The sequence below is a fragment of the Melanostigma gelatinosum genome (genome assembly GCF_949748355.1).
Source record: "Melanostigma gelatinosum genome assembly, chromosome: 15".
Lineage (NCBI taxonomy): Eukaryota > Metazoa > Chordata > Actinopteri > Perciformes > Zoarcidae > Melanostigma > Melanostigma gelatinosum.
Genome location: NC_136648.1, coordinates 9,103,587 through 9,130,999, shown reverse-complemented (window position 1 = coordinate 9,130,999; position 27,413 = coordinate 9,103,587). Strand labels below are relative to the sequence as shown.

Below are 27,413 nucleotides of genomic sequence, written 5' to 3'. Positions count from 1 at the left end.
TGCTGCCTCTGCTATGTTCAAGCGTAACATCTTTATGCTATACATATGTCATATGGGAGAGCGAGGCTGGGTATCTAGAAGGGCAACGTGAGAAACTGCCCCCTGACCCCCTCGACCCTCAGGGGCAGTGGAAGCCCCAGATATATTGTGTGTCAGCATGCTTTGTGGTCATTTATTACAATTGTGTTGTTATGCACAACTAATGCATTTACGTGACAAATGAGTCAACATCCACTTCTAATTTCACACAGGACAAGGACAGTAGTGTCCCTGGGTGAAAATACTGTGTTTTTCATCCACCCCCATCACCTCCATACGCAGACTTTGTCGCTTTGCCTACGATGTCAATTACATACAAATTGATGACTAAAAGTGAATCTATTAGCAACACTTTCTCTCCTGCAATAGTAACCTTTCATGCAGGATATTCTGCCGTTTGAATCACGCCACCACCCTCAGACGGGACATGCATGCACATCTGCATTTGTACAACAACCAATAGGAACATCCTATTCAAAGTCAAAGCCTCTATAAATATACTGCCTACCCCAGCTATATGGGGCGGGGGGACTGTTGTTGTAGACGGCTGTGTCAAAATTGACACCGTGCGTAAATATATCTACATTGATCCTGCTTCAGTTGTTGGGAGTATAGCGCTTGCAGGGAAAACCACATAAAATGTGTTGATGGTGAGCATTTTGCAGATACATTCAGTTGTAAAACGGTTTGCCGTTATGTTAAATGTAAATGAAACTGTAAAGATGTTTCATCACTGCATTATTTCAGTGAACTCTACACAACCCCACCAAACCTGTGTTTGCCCTATGTGCACACAAACACGACTCTGCAGACAAAAAAGGCTATGACAATATGTTTCCTGCCTCCTAGATGCTTATGAAAACACTCAATCAGCTGCAGAAAAAAAGAAAAGAAACATACCCCACTGGCTCTGCTTACTCGTACATGACTTGAAATAATCGGCAGTATAATAGAGCACAATAACAAACACTGTGGGAAATGTTCTACACATAAGAGTTTATTGGGCAGGACAAGCTTCTAGATGGGTTAAAAAGCTTTCTGAAGAGCAAAAACATCATTACCCATCTGCCTGCATTCCTACTAAGTACTTTTTCAATGAAGCTGGCAGTGCAGTGGAAATCCTTTTCAATCATAGCCCTCTTTAATATGCGTGTATTCTTATCTTATAATGGGGCCCTCTCTATTGTGAGAGTCTTCTCCGCAGCGCCCCTTTCGCACCCATAATGGGCCATAAACTGAATAGTGAGAAAGGTAAATAATTTAAGCCCCCTGCATTTGCCTTGGCACACCTTGCATTATGAATTTATGTTTGAAGGCGTAACAAGAGATTACAAATGACCACATTAGAGGGGCGGGGGCAGAGAAGATGGGAGACGGAGCGAGAGTTCTCTCCTGAGCAGAAAACCACTTAGAGAGTCAGGTACATCACCAGGCCATTACACATGAAGCATCTGCCTCAAAGAGGCCAGTGAGCTGCTGTGATTGGTCACATCCTGCTATCAACAGCAAATCAGGTCAGATCAGGAGGTTCTGTATTGTGTGAGTTAACTGGGTTGGATCTGTCTCACCCCACTATTTAATGACTTTTACTTACTGTAAAGGTATGCTTAGTCACTCGAGTGCATGTAAGTGCTGTGCTGCAAGTGCTGTCCTGTGGTAAGACTTATAAGAAAAGCTCTGTAGATAGCTGCTGCGTCTGCTTTGATTCACGAGTCTGTGCGTGAAGGTTTTCTCCAGTGTCTAACGGTAGAGAAGAAGGCAGCCACCCTCATGTGGATGTGAAGCAAAGTGAGGCTGCAATTTCTCAAGACCGCCCCCAGAAAATGAGCATACTATGTCTCCATGACCACGATCCACAAAACTTAACCAAATAGTTGTCTCAACCTAACCAAACCTCGACGATAGAGGGAGCATATCAGAGAATGTTCACATGAATCATTTTGTGTGACAGCAATATTGTCTGTTTTGGAAAGCAAAGACAAATGACCTCATTTAGGAATGAGAAATTGTTGAACATTTCACTTAATGGATATAAGTTGACGGAATTATATCCAGCAGAGTAGTTATACATTTATTTAGTTTTATTTTAGGCCCATTTCTGTACATGCAGTTCAATGTGTGACATTAAAGGCACCATATTGGGCTCTCTTTGTGTATCTTGTATTCTTTTTTTCACTTTTATCCATCATCATAACTTTGCTTATTAATTAATCATCCATGGACTTTCTCCTCCTTTTCTTCTCAGTTTTGGTTTTCACAACGTGTTCATGCTGTTGTTCAAAGCAAAGTCCAAAACTATAACCTCAGCATCCCCTGTGTGCTGGTTTGCCTTTTTTCTCTCCCAGCGCTGTCAGCCTCTGATCTTCATTCCTCCTAACATATCCAACGAATAGTGATACAGCAGCCCTCTAAAGTTGAATATAAAGGCAGTGTGTGTGTGTGTGTGTGTGTGTGTGTGTGTGACTGTTTCTGTCTGTATGTGTGTGCTTATGTGATGGGCAGGCAGTAGAGGGCTGCTTTGTCCCTCAGGCCCCCCTGCAACGGCAGCACCAGCGCCCTCTCTCTCCCCGAGAGGAAGCGCAGTGACCTTTGCGTTGGTGGCACTGGCTGGTGTGTGTACTTACATCAACGTAATTTGCATTAATGTAATCGGAGCTCTGCTCCCCCTCCAGGGCCTGCAGCCTGACACGGGAGTGATCATCTGGAAGAGAGGCAGAGAGGAAGAAACCAGCGTTGAATTAATCATATTAACGAGTGCACCAGGAGAAGAGGGACAAAGAGACGGATAGTAAAAGAGAGGATCGGGAAGTGGTGATGGAGGAGCGACTAGACTGGCATCATGCTGTGGCACGAATGAAAACAGAGTGATAGGAATGCAACATGGCTAAAGTCATGTGACTGAGCCTGTACGGCAAACACAATGATGCTGCTGTCAGTTTAAAACCTTGATGATATGAAATTAGGAGCAAAAAGTAGAATTCAAATCATTTTTTTGGAACTCATTGATTTTAGCTGTTTGAAACTTGCTCAATGGAAAACCTTCAATTAATGGTTGGTAAGTTCAGCAGTGAGAACATCACGCAGACACTACAATACAATTATTTTGAATAAGAACATGCATTTATGGTGAGACACATCAATGAAATGAAAACAACGCAGCCTTGACTCTAGATCGTGTTCATTTTCAAAGAAGTGGAATTTGTCGCAATTGTATCTTCCGTACATTATTTGCAGTTCGAAGTTAAGAAATGTGACTTTAAAGTCATTTTATTCAAGCTAGTTTCCCGTGACCGCATTGATTAAAGAAGGTGAAAATGAACTGTCCAATCAGCGCCAATTCGCAAATGTTCTCAAGTTTGGAAAGGCAATAGAAGCAAATTGTGAAATCAAATTCATACATTTCTATGGACACTGCAGAGGCATGTTATGTGCCATTATGCTGAATGGCTTATTTCTCATAACTGAACAGACACTGCAGGAAGATGAATATAAAAGTAGATTGGAAAGGTCAAAGCTGCTCTTGTTGGCTGATAATAAAACTGTTTGAGCAGCTTATAGTTATCCAGAGTCACAAGCTTGGCCAATAAATCAGCCAGAAGAATGGGAACGGCACACAAAAATTCATGAGCGCTCAGGAGGTGCTTTGTACACACATGCAATAATATTCCCATATCGGTTCTTCATGCGGTTCTCATCCTTCTTGGCAGAGTCCCATGGCGCAGACTGTCCTTCAAAAAAGCTCTGAAAAGACAGAAAACAGAGAACAGAGAGGGGGGAGATGAAATATGGTGTCATGTGTGAGCACTCTAAACGATAACCAGGCTAAAGAACACACTCTTCCTCTTTCAGCTCCACAAAAACAAAAAAGGGGGAAATGGAACATTGGCAACAGAAAGGAAGACACGGGGAGAGATATAGTCACATCATTATTAGACATGAAACACTGAGAGGGTGGTGGTTCCTGGGGAGCTGTGTCAAACAGCTAGTGCCATTAGGGCAGAAGCGGCGGGTGTCGCGCTCAAACCTCTCCCCCTGCGCCGCTCTGCCGGGCGGAACACCGCAGCGTCTGTCTGTCTGTCTGTCTCTTCTGAAGGACTCAATCAGTGCGTCGCGGGGAAAAATAAAGCCAGCTCATCGTCTGCAGATCAAAACTGCGCCGCTCAGATTACCCTCATGAAATATTTATCATCTCTCGCTGGGGAGATTTCCATTCTGATGGCACACCAGGCACAATTAAGCCAAATTATGAAAATACGTCTCCACTGCCAGTCCACCGCTGTTCGGCAGGGGCGGGTGGGGCTGGCTCCAAGCAGACGAGCCTGGACAAAAACATGTTATTGTTCTGGCTTTCAAATAGGCGGCTAATGCACATTTAAAAAGTCGGCAAATACATTAGAACGCAGACGATCTGAAAGTAAAGATTCGGAAACATTTATCGGAGGTTGAACAGATTGTTTGGAGAGCTTCTGTTATTGTGCCTATAGCCAGTCTGAGAGAGCAATGGGGCATTGTCTTCAATCATCAGTGTTCCAGGACTTGATAGTTTCATTCATCTCAGTGCTGTACGGCAGGCAGCAGGCCATTTGTCTCGCAAAATAAAGGCCTTTCAGATACCATACAAGGCCATATTCCTCTATTAAGTCTAGAGGATTCGTGATTTCATTGAGAAACAGCTTTAATATGCTAAAAATATGTCCCATCCTTCCAGTGAAGATGGAAGCATGTCTCAGAGATGGATTATTTAGGCCTCTCCTCCTGTGGCAGTCTGTCTCGAGTAAGCGCGTGGGCCAATGTCGTTGTCTCCGTCACTCTGAAGGGTACAGGTCTAACATCAAGCATCTGAAGACAAATCATATTCAAGTCGAAAGGCGTTACCTGCCAACTTTATAATAGTTATTCTCGCCTAAACTGAGTGACCCCGCCTGTCTCCGATGTTATTGTCTCATTCCTCAGGTTGTTTAGAGCCTGAATTCAGAAAAAAATAAATTATGGTGAGAAAGTAGTAAAGTGTCCCATGAGATTATATGAAGGCTTTCAATTAAAAGGCTATATACCCAGACTGGGAATACTGGCTGCCTAAAATTCTTTTAGACAGTGATTGAAACTGCAGGCTCCACCTGTAAAAACTATTTTGTAGTAAAGGTTGGTGTTGTACTTCATTTTAGTGCATCTGCTGGTAGTTTTTCCACCATCACATTATTCCCATTGGCCCAGATCCAAATTGGTACGTTTTTAATTACAGGCTACCTGCTGTCCTCCAGTCCCAGCACCGCTCGGACCGTAACCACTTAAAGTGAGTGAAAAGCACAATACTTTTTCTCTGTAAAAAAATCACTAACACCTACATACAGTATAGCGACAACAGAGCACTTGGCATAGAATACACACGATGTGCAAAGCAAAAAATAAAATAGAAAAGGATGGTAACAGAAATAAGCAGAATTGTTTTGTGAGCTGTTTCTGAATTCATCGTTCACTGTGTGAGAAAAGGAGACTCATTCAAACTGACTAGTGCTCATTTGTGGGTGGAGCCTGTAGGATTGCTCACAGTAGGCTGGATGCAACACATTCCCACAAAACCAGCTGAGAACAAGTGAAATACATCGACAACATAACATTCATAAAGCAGATGAAACCTCTCTTCCGCTTGCGGTTCGCCAACTCAAACATGTGCAGGAGAGTTTGGACATGCAAATACTGTGTTATAGTTTCTATCAAACATGGCTTCATAAAGCTTTTGCAAAGTAAACAACATAAAGTGTGGAACGTGCAGTGTCCCTTTTTCATGGTGTTTTCCAATTACAAGTCAATCATCTGTTTGGTCCAAATTGTAAATTAACTTTGGGATTTGGTGGGTTCGGCTATGTGATAATAAAACAGACTAATGAATTTCTAGACCCACACCTACATTTGTAATTAACTAGTACAATGTCTGTAATTGCTGGTGGGAGTTATGTTCTCTTCCAAAATATTACATTTCATTGTTTTTGCTGGCGTTATTCTTGCTCTTTTTTTGTTTGTTTACATGGCACTGGAGTGGTATGCTTTTGAAAAGCTTCATGAAGAAATATTAGAATTAAGTTATGGAGCATTTATAGATCTAAGAGATTCTGATCATGGAAAAAACATTTGACAGTGACATTGTAAAGAATTGACATTACCAAAAAATGTCAAAGTTACTATCTTACACAATTTATCGTCTGCGGACTATCAAATGTTTTGGTAACTTTACATAGCTTCTGTTGGTAAATGCCCTTTTCAGACTAGATCATAAATGCGAGATGATGTAAAAATAGCCAACAAGCACCATCCATCAGTCAGGTTTGTAATATCATCTACAAATTTTAAAAAACAAATTCACAAATAACCAAAAGTATTGGCTTACCTCGTTTATCTGATCCAAAGTTAACGTACAGAATAACAAGAAGCATGGGTCAGAGAGAGATATAGTACAGTGTAAGTCAACAGGTTTAGTGGTGCACTGGGCTCCAATCTCATCATCAATAATAAATGGTTAAAAAGGGCATTGACCTTAAGACAGATTGATATGAAGAAGACAGCAGCGGAACACAACATACAAATGAATCGCTCTAGCCAAGTGAGAATGAGCTCCATTACACACTTTAAGCATCCGACAGGCCTTTTGTCTTTGCAACAGGCTGAGGGCAGCTAGGTGACAACAGGGTAAGGGGACGGGGTCCAATCATTCGTTGTGGCGTTGCTTCCTTTTGATCGACTGTTGCATGCATCCGTGCTATGCCGGCCGCGTGAACCCAAAACACCTTTATCCATAATGGATAAGGCCCAGAGGGCAGCCCATAGCACTCCAGCCCTTCAATGATCTGATGCTGCAGGTAGCAATGGGAGGCTGCATTATTTAATTCTGCAGTCATGAGGGGGAAGTGGGGAGTTAATTACTGATACATCTGAGCCGCACATGGTAAGAACCAAGCATTGGGCGAGATGACGTGAGGGAGAGGAAAGCAAGGAAAGGGAGGCGTAAATAAGAAAATGACTGAAAAAGAGATGAAGCAAAAAGACAGGTAAAGGGAATACATTCACTGGGTGAAGTCAAAAAAAAAGAGAAGGTGAGATGGGAGAAGGCAATAAAGAAAAACAGAAAATGAAAGAATAAAACAAGTGGAAGTACTGTCAGTTAAAAGGGTCAGTGGGATGTCAGATAGAAAGACGGGAGTGATATACATGAGATATTTCAAAAGGCGGATGTTAAAAGTATAGCTTGAAGGCAGTCTGTTACAGCATGGCATCAGGGTGAGATGAGGCCGGCTGGTGTGCTGCTGAGGGATGGCGAGGAGGCTGGAGTGCCGCCAAGCCCTGCCAGCCTCCTGCGCTAATGAGAGGAAATGAGTGATGCTCATCTGGGGCAAGATCTTTTGTTTTGGTGTCAGATTAGGAACGCTATAGTGTGACAACAGTCTTAAGAGAGCAGCAGGCGGACCTGATTCAAATGAAGGAGGGGACATGGCTAACACATAGCTAGCTGTTCCTTTCACTTTTGTGAGAGTGTGAGAGTGTGTGTGTGTGTGTGTGGGGGGGGGGGGGGCAGCGGGGGGGTTGCATTTCACGTTGGTCTACAGCTGAGTCTCTGAGGGGAACTGGGACAGCGGCACACAGTGCACAGCGCTCGCTGCAAACAACAAGGAACAGAGGAACAACAAAACGGATCACACCGTAAACACACAGAGACGGGGCACATTAACAATTTATCATAAAAGTGCATCTGGGGAGAAACACAACAGTTCTGCTGGTGCCGTGCAAAACAGAGAGAGACAGACAGACAGACACACAGAGAGCGAGACAGTGACATGAGAGACACGGGACACAGACGAAGCCTCGGATTAGACTGATAAACATTTCCACTCAACCTGTATGGCCGGGGGGATGACAGCGGGGTTACGTCCTACCTCGTACTCCTCCTTGAAGCCGTAGCCCTCGGCGCACTTCATCTGGGTGATGTGCTGGAGGAGGTCCGCCACGCGTATCGCCGGGTGCAGCTGACCCGTCTGGTACGGCACGTCGACCGGCTCCCGCTTCCTCAGCGAGTGGGTGTGCGACTGCACCAGGCTGCTGGTGTCGCTGCCCATGTTCTGGCTCTCATCTGTGGGACACAAAAACAGGGACAGGCCGGATGAGGTCAGGGCAGAGAGGTTGGAGCCAGCATTGCATGATAAATCAGTACGTTATCAGATACATACGGGTGACATAATGCTTGAAGCAGTAAATGGCAGCGGCCTTTTACGAGTTGAACGGCACATAAAGCGGAGTTTGGTTGCCTAGGTGTTGTCCCTCTTCTACCATTTCATATCTCAGTTACAATTGTCCCCATTAACAGATGGCACATTATCTCATTTACTGTTAAGCATTATGTCACCACCCTCCAGATTGACAAACAACTCTCAACTAGTAATCTGTTTGTTATGGATGGTCACAACAACACAACATCATTGAGTAATAGGATGAGTCATGTGGTGGGAAGGTTCAGGTCCATCTGTCTCAGTGTGTGGCTGGAAAAAATGTAATATTACAGGCCTGCTGTCAGACAGCATATAGCCGTGAATATACGAGGCCCTTTAAAAGGATAGCACTTACACTATTATCATTTAATGTGGCTACTGTCAGAATAAAAGGAGTCAGCGGCCCTTAACTGCAAGAAACAGCATCGAGCAGTTGTAAAAAATCAGCGTGAAGAGCTGTAAAATGACAACTTTTTTTGTTTTGTTTTACTGGTGGTACAGTATGCTGGTTTGGGCTGCAGCTCATATTGAGAGTCAGAGTCCATTCCAGCTCTTTCATACTGTAATGCAGTCAGTGGCAGACATGAGGCACAGATGCTGTGGGGAGCCAGCGGACGATGGAGGGTGTCCAGAAACATGGAGGAGGAGGATGTGAGTGGGTGCGGTGGTTCCACAGTGAGCATGTCGCAGCAGGCACCGTCAGAAGCATCACACAGACAGAGCGAGGATTCAACCCCTGCCACCCGTTCGCCCCCCCCCCGAAAAATGAAACGAAAAAAATCAAACCTAAAAAATAAATAATAATAAACAGGAGGGAAGCGGAGATGGGAGGAAAATGCATGGAGTGATGCTGCCATGGGGCACTGTACATACTTTGACCATGCTAAGCTAATGGTGGCATGGTGTGGAGGGTGGTGAGATGCTAACATGTCCACTGGTCATGCAATACATGTTGTAATGTCCATGTCAGAAGCAGCCTCTCACTTTTGGCTTGCTTTCTGAGAAAACACCACCTCCTTCCCCCCCAAACCCAGGGCCCACTTGGGACAACTTACCATTAATGGGCACTTTTTAGATAGCAGATAAATAAGAGGTTACGTATGTAAAGAGAAAGAGAGGGGAAGAGAGAGGAGAGAGGGGATAAGCAACAATACAGCATGAGAACCTGTTACAGTAGAGTGTTTTAGAGCTATGCTATAGGGCAAGATCACATGCCTTCTCAGTCCAAACTGCCTAGGTAGAAAGCCTATAGTCAAGGGGGGATGTTGAGTGGATGGATGGGGCAATTTCAACAGTGCAAGACAAAAGTAAAAGAACAAAACAAGGAAGTAATGGATTTCAAGGGAGAAATTAATGGTGAAATACTGGTCGTCTTAAGAACAAGCTGTAATTGTTCCAAATCTGTGACTGGCATTGTTAATGATGCCAATACTTATTTTTTTGAGTGTTCTGACATTTTGGATTTCCGTCTCTAATTGCTATAATTATATTTGCATGTGCTGGTGGCGACACCTGCATTTAAACCAAATCTATTTTTTTTTTATTTTATAAATCGGAGTGTGCGATAAAAAAAAAATCAAAAACGTTACCACTCCTCTATGATCTAATCAGTTTTGATCATTAACCTCAACTGATGAGACAATGCTGTGACTGAATGTGTCGCAACTGAAAGCATGTAACCTTTTCTGGCTGCGACAATTTCATGTTAATCGTTTCATGCTTCATTAAATGTGGAACTAACACAAGCTGCTGTCATACCAGTGATGATGAAAGACACTGCTTTAAGTTGCAGTCATGTGGAGGGGGAAATAAGTTTTCTACTTGTAAAAGTAGTTATGGCGCTTGTGGTGGAGCTGGAGTCCAGTTGCTTATTGCATCTTTCTTCGTGGCCGTGAGTATTAAATTATTACAGTCCTAGTGCCCCACTTAGTAGCTACCGGTACATTATGTGCTCCTCTGGTATAAAAGAAGAAGCATTTGCTCGTTTAAGATGCTGCACTTTGGGCTGATGTGCATCTTCGATAAAAAGCCAGTAATAATTAACAGGAGAACAAAACACTTTTTTTTTATAATTCTATTTTATCACTGAATAGGATGAATAAACACTGGCAAAACCAAAACAGGAAACAAGTAGGTCACTAGCAGTTAGCCAAAGGCATGGGGAGAAGAATAATAGAAAAGGTTGTTGTTTTGGAGGGAGGGAGGGGAGTTAAAAGCGTAGTGAGGAGAGAGGGGAGGGAAGGGAGGCATTACATTGCAAGACTTGTTCAGATGTTCAGAACGAACGCATCCCGGTTTTGAGATTTTTGGTGAGGGGGGGGGGGGGCAAGAGAGAGCGGTTTTCTGTCTCCTTCTCACGCTGTTTAATTTCTGTTTGTTTCTCAGTGAAGCTGCTATGCCTTCAGCACACCGTCACCCCCCCCCCCCGCCCCCCCCCCCACCACCCTCACCGACCCCCCCCCCCCTTAGACACTCCTCCACATCCAGTCCACATGTCTGTCCATGCATATGAGAGGTCAAACATGTATGTGACATCACACGCACGACACGCAATGCGGATGGGATGGAGTGAAGCCAGCCTCAGCACAGGAGAGCCCCTCGTTTGACAAGGAGGGAGGGGGGGAGGAGGGGGAGGATGAGGGGGGGGGGGAGAAGCAGCAGGCAGGTATGAAGGTGAGGAAGCCATCTTTAGTAAAAAAGAGCCAACCAAACCAAAAATGGGGGAAAAAAACAAAATCTGTGCTTTTATTTGTCTTCACAGTTAAGTCTTCAGAACAGACATCTTATGAATGTAACGCACTGTCATTTTCTTCAACGTAGAAGTGAGAATAAATACTCAACAGCAATGGGAAAAGGAAATGTGTCTCACCTAAGATAGCAGTTGGCACAAAGGGATCTGCTCATAACCCCAACAAGTGCAGAAGTTGGAGGAGGAAAGAGAATTGCAGTAAATAAAACAAGCCGAGATAAATCCACAAAAAAAAACCCAACAACAATAAAAAACAATAGACAGTTTGGTTTCTTGCCAAGCAGCATAGCAAGAAACATATCATATTTCCCAGAAAAGCTAATTATACACTACGTTTAGTTGATTATAAATCTAGCTGCCCTTTACTCCCTCTAATCAATGAGCTGTGATCTGATTACATAAGACACACAATTATGCATATTATTTGGAGAAATTAAAGTCATGATTGAACAGCTGAATTCTAGCTTGGCAAAGTGATATAAAAGACTTTGTTACAACCACAGATGTAGCAGGGTGTAAACCCATCGAAAGTCAATTTATCTACCTTCTCATTTGTGAAATTGTGTTCTAATTTTTGAAGCACTTAAATGAATTTATACCACCCATTACCTTATTAGTATGCCATTTACATAAAAATAGGTCTCCCCATGAACATAAAATGAATTATTACTGGTTTTATTAACTCATCACAACACTTCTGCAGGTTTCGTGACTTCTGAACAATCACACCTTCTGGTTTCACTCTACGCCACTGCTTCTGTCGTGAACACTGCTCTGTCGACCTACAGGACTAGCGTGAGGAAATACAGCGCGTGTTTACCTGGGTAGTAGGAGTTGGTGGGGATGGAAGTACTGAGAGTGTTGGCTTTAGGCAGCGTGAAGGAAGAGGGTGATGATCCAGCTGGCGATGAAAAAAAGAACGGAACACAAGTGAATCAACAGTCTAGCATTGCTTAGAACTTTTACTTTGGGAGAAATAGCATTACCGCAATGTTAAAAGATGTTTCATCATGTTTTATGACACTGTAGCTATTCTCAAAAACACTACACATTTTTAATTCATAGTTTCCATGCAAAGATTCTTGGCGGACAGTGGCTCAGATTGCACTAATAGTCGTGCTTTAATGTTGGATGCTTCTTGGACGATGTTAAAATCACATGCACATCCCACTGTTGTGATTTCATGAAACAGTGCTTGTCAAATTTCTTTTATTTCCATAAAATGGTCCATATTGTTGATCCAGATTCTTGCCAATACACAGCACTGGTAAAAAGACGCCATCACATTATCATCACATGTTTTCTCACTTACGCTGTAATGAACGTTATTCTCTGGCTTACTAATTAAAATTACATTGACTTTCATTGTATGTTGGTGGCAGCAGAAATCTCAGAGACCTCAGCTAACAGAGTAAGGACTCCTCATGCAGTTTGAACAGAGCCAACGGGGTTTGGGTTATCAGTGCAATATATGTTCAGGATTATAATCTGTCAGCCATGATGTTTTGAGCCCAAGTGACACACGATTGACAGCCATGTAAGGTCACGGAGAGCGTGAGAGGGCTTAGGTACAGTATTGAAGGCATTACACTGATAGGCAGAGTCTAAAGTAATGCATTTAAATCATTTGCGCTGGCAGACAGAGGGCCAGCTTTGAAAATCCTCGCTAACAGACAGTTAACAATATACCTGTATATGCTGGTATATTTAATACTCTTCTTTACTGTCTTATTTTATTACTGTTTTACTGTTTACTGTTTAGTTTATTATATTACTTGATTTGTATCTTTATTTTATTTACTTGTGAGCAATGCTGCTGTAATCCTGTCATTTCCCCACTGAGGGACTAATAAAGGATTATCTTATTTTATCTTATCTTAAACAAGGTCAGAGCATCTTTGGGGCTCATCCCCTGCAGGGGGGTGGAGACAGACGCTGCTGTGGAGTATTAATCTGATGGTTTTGACTGGGATTCTACCAGGTCAAGCCCTGGGTGCAGACAGATGAGCTGTCCATCAACAAAGTATTAACTTTAACCTGGGACAGAGAAAAGGAATAGCTTATCGGAACAGAGCACATCAACAGTGTGTTGTGTTTCTCCTTCTTGAATTGGGAACAACGGAGTGCTGAGTTTAGGACCTCGCAACAGACTTCTCCGGGCGTTCTTGTTTACTGGTGAGCTTTGAGGTCAGGTTCGGCATTTCAAGCCGCCTTGATTAACAATACAAGACTTCCTGCAGGCTACACAGCGATACAACTATAGTATAGTGCTGGTATCAGCAACTTCCTAAAAGTAAATTATTAATATTGCTGACTTTAGTTTACTTTTAGTTTATTTTACAAAACTAATTAGAGAAACTAAAGACATTTAAAAAGGGAATATGTAAAAAGGGTACAAGCAACCCCTGAGAGCCTGTGAAGAAAAAACGACATTGAGACCGTTCTTCATTAAAAATCAGTTTAACACCAACTTATGAAATTGGATGTGTTAAATTACAAAACCTATTTTATCACAATTCTACGATTTGTTGTAGCGAGAGTCAAAACAAATACGATTCCAGTCCTGGTTTAAAAGCAAAGACGGATATTTCACACTGCAAATAAGGATTTAATACCATTTCCTCCCTGAATATGTGCCTAAATCCCCATTTCACTTGGAAGAGGACCAAGACTCACGTGTGTAGGTTGTCGCAGTGTAATTATTTCCTGTGCAGTCAAGTCTGATTTCTTTCTCACCTGACCAAACCAAATAAATTGCCTCCACCATGCTCGGGGGTGTGTGACTGTGAAAGGCAGGTATGGCCGATGCATGGCCATCTTACCTCGGCCGTTGAGCGTGAGCGCGCACTCGCTGCGGCCGTTGAGCGTGAGCGCGCACTCGCTGCGGCCGTTGAGCGTGAGCGCGCACTCGCTGCGGCCGTTGAGCGTGAGCGCGCACTCGCTGCGGGTGTTCAGCGTGTGGTTGTGTGTGTCCATGAAGGACAGCGCCTCGTCGCAGTTGGTGCCCTGCTCCGTGTAGCTCTTGTCCATGGAGTTGACCATCACGGTCATCTCCTGGCGGGTGCTGTTCAGTGTCTCCTTACGCTTCTTGGCCAATTTCCTTCACAGGGGGAAGAAATCAAAAGTAACAATCAGACAAAATCAACAATGGACTGGACTTGATCTGATATGATAATGGGGGCAATGACTCATAGATGTAATGAGATGGCTGAGCTCATGTGCCCTGGGTTGTGGTCCTATTAGGCTTTATTAGGCTCCAGATGCTTTTTTCGAGGAGTGCAATATAAATCCTTGAGAATGTGGTGATGTGTGACACCCTAGCCCAAATACATCAGGCGCCCTGATGATTTAAAATGAGCTGTCGTATTTGGGGGGCGTTGAGAGTTGTGAATGGTGAACTGAAACAGTCAACCTGCTTTTATTGACCTACTTTGGGTTGATATGCTGGAGCCTTCGAGCAATCTGTTCCTGATCAAACAGCATTAAAGCATTGTGTCGGGAGTGAACACACAGAAGCAGAAACACACACACACACACAAACATACATGCACAAACGCAGCACAGATGGACTTTTCTTCTTTTAAAGCAGCTGCCAATCTCACCTGTCCTGCCTTCACTTTGCTGACTGATTCCAGATTGTACCCATCGCCTATAAAGCTGTCCACAATCAGATCAACCTCTATATTCACAAACTATTAGCCCCTTATGCATCATGTGAGCCTTTAACGTCTCGGGACCAGGCCTGCCCTTCGTCCCTGGTCATATACTCTTGTTGTGGCCCCAGGCTCTGGAGCAGCCTCCCTATGGACAATAGACCACTATGGGCTGTTTTAGTCACCGTACGAAAACATTCATGTACACAGAATCTTTTCATTGATCTTGTGTGTATGTGTGTGACGTCTCGTGTGTTTTTTAGGAGCTAACATTTCAGTCTGCCCTCATTGATATGTATGCGGTGGACTAAATGTATCATCAACTTAAAGGGGAACACCACCTGATTTAAGAATTCCAATGTTATCTCCATGACCTCGGAAAGCTCAATCCATATTTGTGAACATGAGTTACTCTGTCTCAAAGCCAGAAACCAGAGAAATATGTCTCAAAAACTTGTGAGATCATCAAGTATAAAGTCTGGAGCTGCTCCACAGACAATGTCTGGGAGACTGATTTTATGGACCCCCAGAATATTTGCTTTTTCATCTCTAAATGAGCTTCATACTGTCAGTTTTGAAAGACAACATGTACCTATATACTCAGAATATGCCCCTGGGTGCCCTCAGTGTTGTTGTTATTTTATTTGTGAAAGAGTTGTACATGTTTACTGAAGAAACAATAGGAATAACAAGCACACATTTTGAAAATGGGCGAAGTGGCCCTTTAAAACAAGTTCAACAACAGTTCCAAGTTCTGCAAATCACTGAATAAATATGCCACAAATTAGAAACCTCAAAGATTTGAAAACCTTGAGTTTTTAGCTCAAAACTGTTTCCTCTCTGTTATTCCGACATCTGACTCTGCAGTAGTGTGCTAAGCAAGACGCTGGCTGGGAAGCTGACCCTGACCTCCACACATATAAGAGCCACTTGCATCGGAAAAGGTCCCTATGGTGATAAACAATGCATCACATTATCACTCTGAGAAGTTAAACCAACAAAATGTTCCACAGAAGTTACCACAACAGGAAAAACAGCTTTGAGCAGGAACATACTGTCAGCGACAGCCATATCTGATGTCTGCCGCTGCTCTGTAGCTGGAGGGGAGCGAGCGGCGTAAGAATTAACTATGGCAGCCCTCGCACTGATCCTCGCACTTTGTTACTCTCTGTGTGACCCCCTCTCCCTATTTGAATTGCAGTCTCTCTCACGGACAACTGCGGTCTAACGACGCACTCCTGCTGCTTTGTTTTCGCAAATCTCCTCTGTTTATTCAATTTTGACGCTGTCTGGTGCCATATGGCAACAGGCCCCCGCTGCCTTCAAACAGTCATTTGCTCTGAAGGCCGCGACGTGAGGCTAATAGTGGATCCGTTCTTCAGACGGTAAAGTGACAAAGTAGTGACATTTTCATCTGCCGGACTCACTTTTTGTCTTTAATCTGCAATTAGAGCGCCGAACAATATGGAAATCTTGTCTCTCGTGTTACGTTATAGCTTCATATTGTAATAGGGAGGGGTGAGGAGGGGAGGAGACGATGTATGTTCGGCACTGTGCGCACTCATGGGGGAGACTATTAAGAACCACTATAATCCAAGGTTTTAATACTGTATCACTGTTCTTATTTCTGTCTTTGGTAGGACTTGGATTTCCGCTGTCCTGGCCTGTGTAACAGCAGAAGAACAAGCGTCGGAGACAAACGAGGCTGCACAGAAACCAGCGGCAAAACGAGGAAAGCACCAGCAATACTGGGATGTTTGCAAGGCACCGTGGGTGTTAGATGAAGATTAATTGGCATGCTATTCTCTCCTCATTTGTAAGAGGGGGAAATGTGATGATAGATGACTATATTACAGGGTCTGATGTGCTGACAGAGATAGTACGAGGAAGTGTACATTGGAGTGTTTGTGCATCTTGATGAATGTGACCATTTATCATATCCCCTGGTAGTTAGCGTAAAAGCCGCACACGAGAGATCCCAACAAAATAAATGTCCGGGACTGATTGCTTTGCAGGCGTGCCCAACAATACAATCGCAAATTTCTTTGAAGAGCGGTGAATGTGCATTTGAAGGGGAAGAGACAGACGGATGGCAGAGGTGTTTGGGGAAGTAAAGACGGAGCAAACACTCCAGGTGACTACTATATTCGGCAACTCTCATTAGAGGGATCGTCTGCAGTTCTGTACATGACAGGCGTGGCACGTCTAGGATCTAAGTGAGCGGAGCTCCTAACTCCACGAGTTCAGCTACGACAAAAAGGAAGCTGCGTGAATTGTGTGTCTGTTTGCCACAATCTCTGTTCTGTGGGAGGTGATGCTGCGGCAACTTCTAAAACAAGAGCTTCAAAACCGCAAGCTCAGCATGGTGGGCCTCATTTCGGCGCCAGAGCCGCCTAAACCTTGTGACATTGGGACAAAGAAGGCTTCATTAGACGATCCACACACATCCGCAGCGCATGGGTGTGTGTGTGTGTGTGCATGTTAGATGACTGACATGCAGCTGGGAGGGGCAACAGAAGCGTCTTTGATTCACCCAGTGGGGACATTTCTGTAGTTGTTTGCACCGTGTCTCATTTCAAACGTCGCTCCATCTTTAACACATTCTTCCATGAGGTCAGCCATCATGTATCCAATCCTCCAGCTATACATTTACATTAGTGCAAAATTACAAAACAAACTGATAGAAACAGATTTTTTGAATGCAGCCTCTATTCAGGGAGGCACAATACTTGTTTATCTGCTAAGTTGATTGCTTCATCATTTTACCAAAACAGTTTTTTATCTTCAATAAAATGTAAATCAGTTTGTCCTTTATAACTTTTCATCTTTAAAATGTCTTTTTTCACTCCTAATCCTAATCCAAGATTTAATTGAACAAAAAAATGTACGTGTACTGCATTAATAAACATGTAGAGGTTTCAAACTGACATTTCTTAGGTTTTTAAAGGTTCTCTATACCATACTTTATATAAATTTACATTTATTGGGTGATTTGTACAGTGTACAGTGTTGACAGTGTAAGGAGAACTTAATCTGTTTTTGATCTCTGGTCACCTTGTTCTTACATTATGGCTCGCTGAATAAAAGTACAATTATTTCATTGACCGCTGACAAAATATACTTAAATACGGGGGTCTGGGACCCCTTAATTGTCACATTAGACCCAATTGCAATTGTCACTCGAATATCTTTTGAAAGCTTACTAATTTAGATTTCATGATTCAAACTGCAAAACATTTGTTGAAAAATATAAACATTGTGTGCGAGCTTTAAACTGCATCTTATTTTCTCAAGAATAAATATTTAGGCTCCATACCAAAAGTTGTAATTCTGATTTCTCCCTCTGATGCAAAGTCTGTATTATTGCAATACATGTTGCATGCACCGGTAGTTAAGTATGAAGCCGACGAGAGCAACTGTGCACAGTATAGTGCCAAACTGTGACAGACAGATGCTTTGTAAATGACTCGTTAAAATTCATGCGCTGAAACTTCATCATTCCATGCATGACATCCCCTCGCCCTGCTGCTCTTCCTCTTTCCCCTTCCTCATCAGCATTCAGAGCTCGTAGGTGCAAAAATCTGCAAGGCTTGTACCAATTAATGTGATTCTTGCTGCATGTTCGGCTTGTAAGGTTTCATGAAGGTGTTTGCCCTGAGCACATTGTGTTAAACACGGTGCGCTTAGTAAGCCTCCCGTGAATGATGATTTGTATGACTGTGTGTGTTTTCAGGAAAATTGAACAAATTTAGGCACTTTTTTTTCTTTTATTGACACATCATTGAACAAGTTTGGTGAATTACGGTACGGAAAGTGGCATTCACAATTGTTTACCAACAGGGACACTCAATTCAATGTATCATCATAACATCAGGGATTCATGAAATGAGTGACCACCTGCCAGATGCAAATGGAACTATACTCTCCTGAATCAAATCTTTTTTTATAAGCTGAACACAGAAGGAGCACCAAGCACAGCACCAATATTTATAGACCAGATTCATGAGCAGATATTTCAATGACAAACATGTCGTCAAATTTTTACAATTCTTTCTGAATGTAATCAAACTCCCTCAGGGTAGAAAAACGTCAAACAGCATTCAGAAAAAAGAGTGAATATTGGACTTGCATTGGTCAGGTGGCCAGAAACACGCCTGCTGGATGTTTGCCATGTCAACTTATCAGGCAATGATATGAAAATGTTGTATCAACAACTTTTTTCCACTGCCCCCAATTGGCCCCGAATAGCCCCAGTTATTGAGGGTCTGAAGCTTTTTGCTGTGACTGGACACAATGCTGTAAGAGCAGGGAGAGGGACCAAACCAGTGACGCTATTGATGGAACTCCAAAGGCCAATATTTGTTTGATAGAACAGGAAACAGATACGTGTCTAGATTCAGTTCACTTGTAGCCACATTAGTGTATTACCTGTAATGTCAAACCAACATCTTTCCATGTCTTACAGTGTAATACAAATATTTCCATGTTTTTCCCTTTCTAGTTAAATCTTAAAGTTTTACAGGTTGTCCACTGAGGGATTAGTTTAGTATTATCTTCCATGACGTTGTATAATATATTGGTAATTATATAGACGACATCTTCACAGTCAAATCACATACCTGTGGTTTGAAGAGTACTAGACAAGCCTGTCACAAAGTTATCCAGCAAGTGTGCTTGTATTTAACATTCCTGCTACTTGATGGATGAATCCGACACTCGTGGGAATAAAGACCCAATCGAAAACCTTGCCCTCTGCCATTGATCTCGCTCTCTTGTCCCCAGCAGCAGCAGGCACAGCTGCCTGTACGGCCACCTGATTAAAGGACGGTCATATATTTGATCACACATGTAACCGCATCCCTAATGAGCGCTCTGACTGATGATATGTGTTGGGAGCTAGCCCCCGCAGCCACCTCTGGCAATGTACCGAAAGTGCATATTTTGGCAACTGCAGGATGTTCTCATGCCTTTAAAAGACTTTGATAAATGCATGAGAGCATTAATGGGGTTCATCAATCATGGAGGTGTTGTAATCTCATGGCTGGCAAGAAGGCTGTCATCAGAACTGCAGACGAACGCTCCAGAGAAGAGCATATTAAGAAAGCAGTCTATAATTGATTGGTTAGTATAAACTTTGGCTTCATGCAACATATTAGTTGTATTTGTTCATGAGCTGACCTTAGATACCCTACGAGTAGCAACATTAGGGGTAAAAGGACTAAACACCTGTCTTACAGAGCAACTCTGGACTGAGATGCAACACCATCAGCTCCTGCCTCAACGCCTCAAGGCGCAAATCATCTTTCCAATTAGCCAACATGGTTCTCCGCTCCCCTAACTCGAATCGCTTCCTCGTGCCGATGACTGACACAAGAGACAGATATAAAGAGAAGATGGAAGGATGTGAGGAGGATGGGGGTGGTGTTAGCGAACGGTATATCCTCGCTCACTGCAGCATTGTTACTGTCAATTAACTCATGAGCCAGAACGGTATCACCTGATCAAGTAAAGAACTCGATGGGTTTTTCTTGGTGGTGCAGGCCTCGTGTTGAACGCAAGCTCTTAGCTGAAACATTATTACACTGTTATTGTTCATTCACTTTGCTGGCAGTGTGCCAAATAGCGATTGCATTGGAAATAGGAAATATTGAATGTAAAATGTGGTTTATTAAGCTTATATTCAATGTCTCATGTATCTCCTGCAGTACTCCAAAGTAACCTTGGGGGAACTAGAACCGCCATTTGAGAAACTGCCATACATTCATACATCTCCAACAAACGGCAACATCAATACATCAATAAAAATCAATTAAATCTTCATTTAATTTGTTGTCAAATGAATTTCACCTCAGCCATTCGTGAATAAATTGTTTAAACGGGCATCTTGTGTGTCAAAATGTTGCAGTTTACATTTTCCATTAAAGAAGTGGCGCAGAGGACAATGCCACGTGTTACAGAGATTCAGGAATGTGAGGTGCTGTTTTTATTTATTTATTCCCACATTCTTTAAGTGTGTTTTATTATAACCATTAGCATTTGCTGCTGTCATGGCACATTACCAAATGGGGATTGTTACTCCTTATACTGTGTATTATGTTGTTACCGTGTCAATTTAAGAGAGGAGTCTCAACATTCGCAGTCCTCTCTTTCTCTTCTTTTTAAATCTGAACAGTAAAACCCCCCAATTCATTTTGATGCATGAGACTGTAGAAGAACGTGAACCTGAGGCTCTTGAGGTTACACACACATTCATTTTCATAGGGACGCGATTTCTCTTCTCTACTCAAACACATCCTGTTCAGTGTTTGGAGCCAGAATATCCAATTGACTAAAACCTGTCAATGAAAGCAAATATGCCTCAAAGTGAACCCTTCTTTACGCCGTTGTGTCCTTCAAATGGAAGAATCATCTTCTAAATCATCAACAAAACGTATCAATTACATCCCTAATAGAACGTCTTTTGATTCATTAACTTGTAATTGTAGACTTTCATCTTCATGCAAATGACCAATTATCCAAGAAAACTATTTACATGGAACACTTCAAATAAATTCATTTGTTTCACTAACAACCTGCTTAGCTCGGTCAATGTGTGTGCTCAGCTTTGTTGACAGCACTTCTCCAAGTCATCCAAGTCAACTGTGATCTAATATGAGTGACACGCAGGGTATTCAGAGTCGTATTATCTCCAGGTGCATTCTGAGATGTTCTTTGATGTGAGGCAGCCTCCATTCTCTCCTCTGATCACAGCCATCTCAAGACAGATTAGTCGGCATCCATCACAAAGAGCGCACAGAGGAGCCTATGAGCTACAGCGGTGACGGCAGAGCTTGCAGAATAAGCTTCTTTACCATTCAGAGGTGCGATTTAGAATTATCGGTTCCATTAAGAGCGAATGCAGCAGCACTACGGCTCTTGTTTTATGATGTTGGAGACATCTAAATAGAAAGGAGGTTATTCTGGGATCACATCAGCTCGGTAAACAGTGAAGCAAGCGCCTTGTCAGCTAAAGACACAACTCCACCATCACCATAGAATCAATGGGATGGATGTGCAAGAACCCCAAACAAAACATGCTGGGGAAAAAGGGAAGAAAAGCACGAGATGGTTTGATGACAGAATGAGAGTATGGCGTGGGGGGGGGGTAGAGAAAAACTACAAATTATCACATGCATATGGAGCCAAATTGAAAAGATCAACATGTTAGCTCATGCTTTCATTTTCAGTGTAACAACAATAAATATGGTCAATCCAACATAGCTATTGAGTGTGTAGATAAGTGTACAGAATGTGAAATATTTGGACTAGCTCATTGAGGTTCAGGGCACAACCAAAGCATAGATTCACTGTGATAGGCACTTCAAAAAAAATCTAACTTCGACAAGTCAACAGAGATGAAATCATTGGAGGCGAATGAAAAATTCACACTCAGTAAAAATGCAGTAGCTTCTGCATTGTTTCGTTTTTTTTTGCTTTCACAAGATGAGTTTGGCAGCCGTACAATCATTAAGGCAGTTTAGTTCACCGTTTGATAAACACACTCCTTAAAAGTCGAGCAGAAAATGATGTTTGCACGAACATTTCAGTGGTTTTATGTCATGGGGGTGTAGCTTTCGTGCTTTCGTCAGAAGTCGTGCCAATGTGACATACAGTATGATGTGCTCATCATCACGTGGAGATGCATCGGAGTGGCGTCCTCCGTTTCCTCCAGCAGAGATTACAGTTGGGCCTCTGTAATAGCTCTGAGCAGGAGGAGGATGACATGGCTCTTTGCATGCATGGGAAACAGCGTGTGGGCGAGAAGCATGGCACTAACATTACACAAAGTGGTTACTTACAGGTAGTAAGTGTAGGAGTGATAGGTTCTTCTGCCCGAGTGGGGTGGTGGTAGGATTTAAGCAGTGGAGGAGGGAGGGAATGGAATGAAAAGGAAAGAAAAAGTAAAAATATATTAATGTTTGAAAAAAGAGTAGAAATGAACAAAATCAGATATGGTGGCATATGTGGAGGTAAACTAGTGATCATGAGGGCAAAGGTGATCGCTTGGAGTCATGTCATGCTTTGCAAGGGGGGGGGGGGCGCTCAGTACAATATAGTTGAAACTTTGTAATTATATTGATATTGAGCTGGTCTACAGCATTATGCTGGTGAATCAGAGACAACCACGTTGTGACTAAAACCCCCCTTTTATGGAGACATCATTTTACACCCCTGTAAAAATTACCATATCTGACCTCCAAGGTTGTAACTAAATGAGTGCTTGGAATGTCTAAACACAACTCAATTCCCCATTGGCGACAGTAAATTACACAAAATTCAACCAATGAAGTCATCTCCATCTCTGGTTTGATTACGGCTAATTGAAAACAATTCCATTACTGACTGCTGATTTTCACATCCACCCACTGATCGCTGTGCTACACAGACAGTTTCTGCAGTAAAAAACAAAATAAATCTTACTGTCAAAAATAAACATGGATCCTATTGTGATTATATTCGTACACAACTATGCCTCCTCCCTCAGCTCCATCTACAAAACGAACCTGCGCTCTTTAATTCAACACAAGCAGTCTAACATTAAAGGAGAACGGACAAGGAAGTAAAGCTAATGCATAATAAGTTTTACTGGGGAATTTTTTATTTATTTTTTTATTTAAGGAACCCAATGGGTGTCCACCAAAGAAACCTCTGCAGGAACTGACATTGTATTATTTCAAGCCTTGCTGTGGTCAAAAGGGGGTTGGTATTTGCTGAGCTTTAGCTCCCTTTATTGCTGGGATATGTACAGAGGACCTTTCCTCCAGTACGGGGTCCAGGGCTAATGTAAACTCAGCCTTCAGCTATGTGGTCATCCTCTTTCCTTCTGAGCCTTTCATCATATTTTCTTTCTTATCTCCTCCCCGCCTCTCCCTCTCTCTCTCTCTCTCTCCATACCACAGGCCTCAAAAACTGTGTTTCCTATTCCCATTCCAATGTCATTGAAGCTCGGCGCATTTGTTTGAGGGTGCCGTGGAAACGGATGAATTTTTCATGGCACACTATATCTCATGACTGTAAACAGCCCCAATGGGGCGTATCAACATTATCAAATTAATTATTTAGTACGACGCTGACAATAGTGCCGTTTGGGGGAGAAATATACAAAATGATAAAACAGAAACTACTTATTTGTGAGTAGTCTGCAAGCAAGTACAACCTCTTCCACAAAGTAGTATTTCAAGGAGTATGAAAAAAAAAAAAAGCTTACCTTTTCTTCATGAGGAGTACCACTCCTAAAAAGATGATGACGAAGAGGAGGATGCCAGCGATGACTCCGGCGATTTTCACCGTGTGGTCCGTTTGTTTCTCCGGCTCCACCGCGTCAGGTTTGTGAGTGGCTGCTCCTGAAAATACATCACAATGCATTGAGTTCAAACAAAGAAAGAGCAATTCATCTGGCAGACTGTGAAACAAGTCTAATGACCCTTTTGCTATTGTTCTACATGCACCAAACAGCAGAGTGCATATCCATACTTTCAGTTTTGCCTCCCATTGATTTGACTATGTGGAGGAGGCAGGTTGGTTAATCAATACACTGATATTCTGTGGCATTCTGTAGACCATTACTACCAATACACATTTATTCTCAGAGTATTGTCTGTTCCGAAAGTAAGTGACTCCCGAAAACTCCACCTTTAGCTCCGTCCTTAGTGGACAACAGCTCTCCGTGGATCAAGCTGCACTGGGAGAGATAAGTGTGAACCATCTTTACCCTTGGTTAATCATGTTTGGGGCAAATGGCTGCTGGGCTGTAAAAAAATGTAGTATGCAGGGCGGGAAAGATAATACCCAAGAAGATAAAAAAAAAAAGCCTGAAATAACCAAAACATTAAATATCAGCTCGTGGAGGAGATAGCCAACAACAAGAGACACAAAGAGAGGGGGGGGAGGCGTCTTGTTTTAACAGCATATGCTCCCTGGGAAGTGATAAGAAGCACGAGGAGGAAAGCAATGTTACCGGAATGACAACTGTCCACCTGAACAACACCATTATTCCCCGTCACCAGGGGTACATTTAGAATGATAAATTGTTATGTCAGACCAATCTGCTAGAGCGAGCTTCCTACTCGCCTCAGCGTTGCCATTTTCTCTCGCTATCAAAAAGGGAAATATCTATCCCAGGCTGGTTGTGACATATTGTTCTTGCTCTGGGTGTGTTGTTATCAACAGCCAGGCCTTTATTTAGATATAAGTTTTTAAAGCGGCGCTGTGGAGGATTTGCAGACTGGTGACATACTAACAATTATGTCTGGACGAATGGAGCAGGCCATGTGCCAATAAACTGTTACGGGCTAATCTTACAAAAATGCTGTCAGTGACAAATCCCCATTTGAGCTGTGAGTGCTGTATGTTGGCCGCTACAAGTCAATATTCTTCCAGTCTAGCCTGAGAGAAATTGAGACTCTTACACACAACAAGTAGAAACTGAGCAGAATTTTGATAGTCAAGACGCTACACTCTTGAAAACTCTCCAGATCTTTAGGATGAAGCACTTCAGCATCCTTGTGTGTGTTCACAGTTGTCGCAACTGCAGCAACCAATACCTACCAACACTTAATCTCCCAAAAATAATGAGAAATATTCATGAAAGAGGATTAACTCCTGTCAAAAAATCTCCAACACCGACAATTCAAACGACAATCGCACCTCAAACCAGTCTTTCATGTCCAGAGGATGAAGGTAAAAGACAATGTCTTTGATTTAATCACACTGATTCTATGCAAATGGGAGGAAAATAAACAAAACCACACACATGCAATACGCCACTTGTTTGTTTCTTTTTCCTGTGGAGGGAATCGTCATCATGGCCGCCACATTGAAGTCATAGTGGGTAAAAACCCTGTTGTGGACCGACTAACTGAGATGGTCAGAGAATATGCAGAAAGCTGCAGGTCTGACCTGTTAGTTGGTTGTCACCGGCCGCTGGGGCGATGCGGATGTAGGGGGTTGTGAGCTGAGTCACGAGTATGGCGGCTGAGTAGAGTCAGTGGATCCAGGATTGCATGCAGTAGAGAGAGAGAGAGAGAGAGAGAGAGAGAGAGACAGGCCACACTGAAGCTGAAAACAGTCACACCAACAGTTACCATCATCATGCAACATGGAGGCAGAGAAAGACACCCAATACTGTATTAGAAAAAAAAAATCCCAATTTGTTTAGTCAAGTTAGCAACAGAAAATCATTTCACGCAAGTCCATATATCTGTGAGCCAATCGCAGTGCATTGAAATGTATCCCTTCAGGTGAGAAATTGCTGATATGATGCTTCTACTTCTAATACGTGCCATTTTACCTCAGCCTATTGAGCCATGTAGATGGAGATATCTGGAAATTCACACAGAATCCATAGCGGAGCTGCAAAATATGATTGTCGGGGCATGTGACAGGACCTCCCAAGGCCCAGAACGGAGTGTGACCAGGACTCCCTCTGGCCTTATCAATTCTGCTCCCGGATCAATGGTGCCTAGACTTCATCAGCTTTAATGTGTGAAGCAGGACGTACAGGCAGCTTAGCTAAGTACCCACAGACCTCAATGGGCACACAGGCTGCCTCCCAGTCATGGACAAACACAAGTTCCTGGTCAATGTATTGATGTGAAGACCACAGCACACAAAGGGTCACTACTGTGGCGTATTAGAGACATTACAGGTTCAAAAATGTTTTAGATAATAAGAGGATTTAGAATTTCTGAGATTTAAGTCCTACATTTCTGAGAAAAAACTTTTATTGTTATTCGAGATTAAAGTGGTCAATTTATTGTACCGGTAGTTTTTAACAGTTTTTTTCTCTTGGAAGTTTAAAAAATGCATTACTTTATAATCCCAGATTTCTTGGAATATGACCCACCTCCCCAGGCTCCGTAAACCGTCGTAGCTTTAATGTGCTGATCTTTAACACATTAAAACAAACTAAATGAAGGGTCAAATTGTAAAGATTTGATTTGTCAGTTTATATCATTGTTAAATATTACTCGGCCATCACATGCAAGTGATGTTAAGAGCTACAGAAAGCAAACATCGTAATTCACACTGTAATCGATTCCTACCTTTGGTGGCTACTCGAACACAGTCAATTTTGGTCTCCTGTACAAACAGACAAATCAAATGGGAGAGGAGAACAGAAAGAAAAGAAGAGAATCAGAGTTTAATAAGACACACATGTACAGACAGGAGACACACACTTGCAGCGGCAACAACACCGATCGAAGAACCCACGGTTACAACAAAACAGCTCGGCCAGTTCCACGCTGTCCCCTATCATCTGCTGAGCTCAATGACTGTGACACAAAACGCAGTTAGGCGAGCGGGCCTACAGCACAGATTAGCGGTGCTGAGCTGCTGATTTGTCAGCCAACAGCGATCTGTCGAGCAGCCTGCAGCTCAAGGTGGTCAGCCACTGTGGAGAAACCAGAGCCCCGTGACAAGCGACACCAACCCAGCATGCAGGGCTCCAAAATGACACGTCAGGGAGCCTTTCTGAATATGTAATGGCGTTTGAGCTCTGACAACAGCCTTCAACAACAGAACAAAAACAAAAAAAAGCACTGCTCTCGCTGCTGGCGGAGAAGTTTGTTGTCAACAATGGTCTGGCGAACAGGAAAAAAAGGACGCAGACAGGAACGGGGGAGGCAATGAGTAATACAACACGGAAGACATGAGAGCTGTGCCCCTGTGTTTGAC

The 27,413-nt window shown here is 42.8% G+C and overlaps 1 protein-coding gene across 1 annotated transcript in view; it reads right to left on the bottom strand.

Moving 5' to 3' along the window:
• The window catches only part of LOC306789100 (receptor-type tyrosine-protein phosphatase mu), a gene marked incomplete at its 5' end in the record, with an annotated part of 140,821 nt that overhangs the window by 23,450 nt on the left and 89,958 nt on the right, over nt 1-27,413 (bottom strand). The window contains 9 exons of the mRNA XM_079284888.1: nt 2,664-2,740; nt 3,693-3,780; nt 7,965-8,158; nt 11,164-11,190; nt 11,864-11,940; nt 13,982-14,143; nt 23,944-24,079; nt 25,635-25,709; nt 26,780-26,816. Of these exons, the coding sequence (XP_079141014.1) occupies nt 2,664-2,740; nt 3,693-3,780; nt 7,965-8,158; nt 11,164-11,190; nt 11,864-11,940; nt 13,982-14,143; nt 23,944-24,079; nt 25,635-25,709; nt 26,780-26,816 (873 nt within the window). The remainder of the gene's footprint in view (nt 1-2,663; nt 2,741-3,692; nt 3,781-7,964; nt 8,159-11,163; nt 11,191-11,863; nt 11,941-13,981; nt 14,144-23,943; nt 24,080-25,634; nt 25,710-26,779; nt 26,817-27,413) is intronic.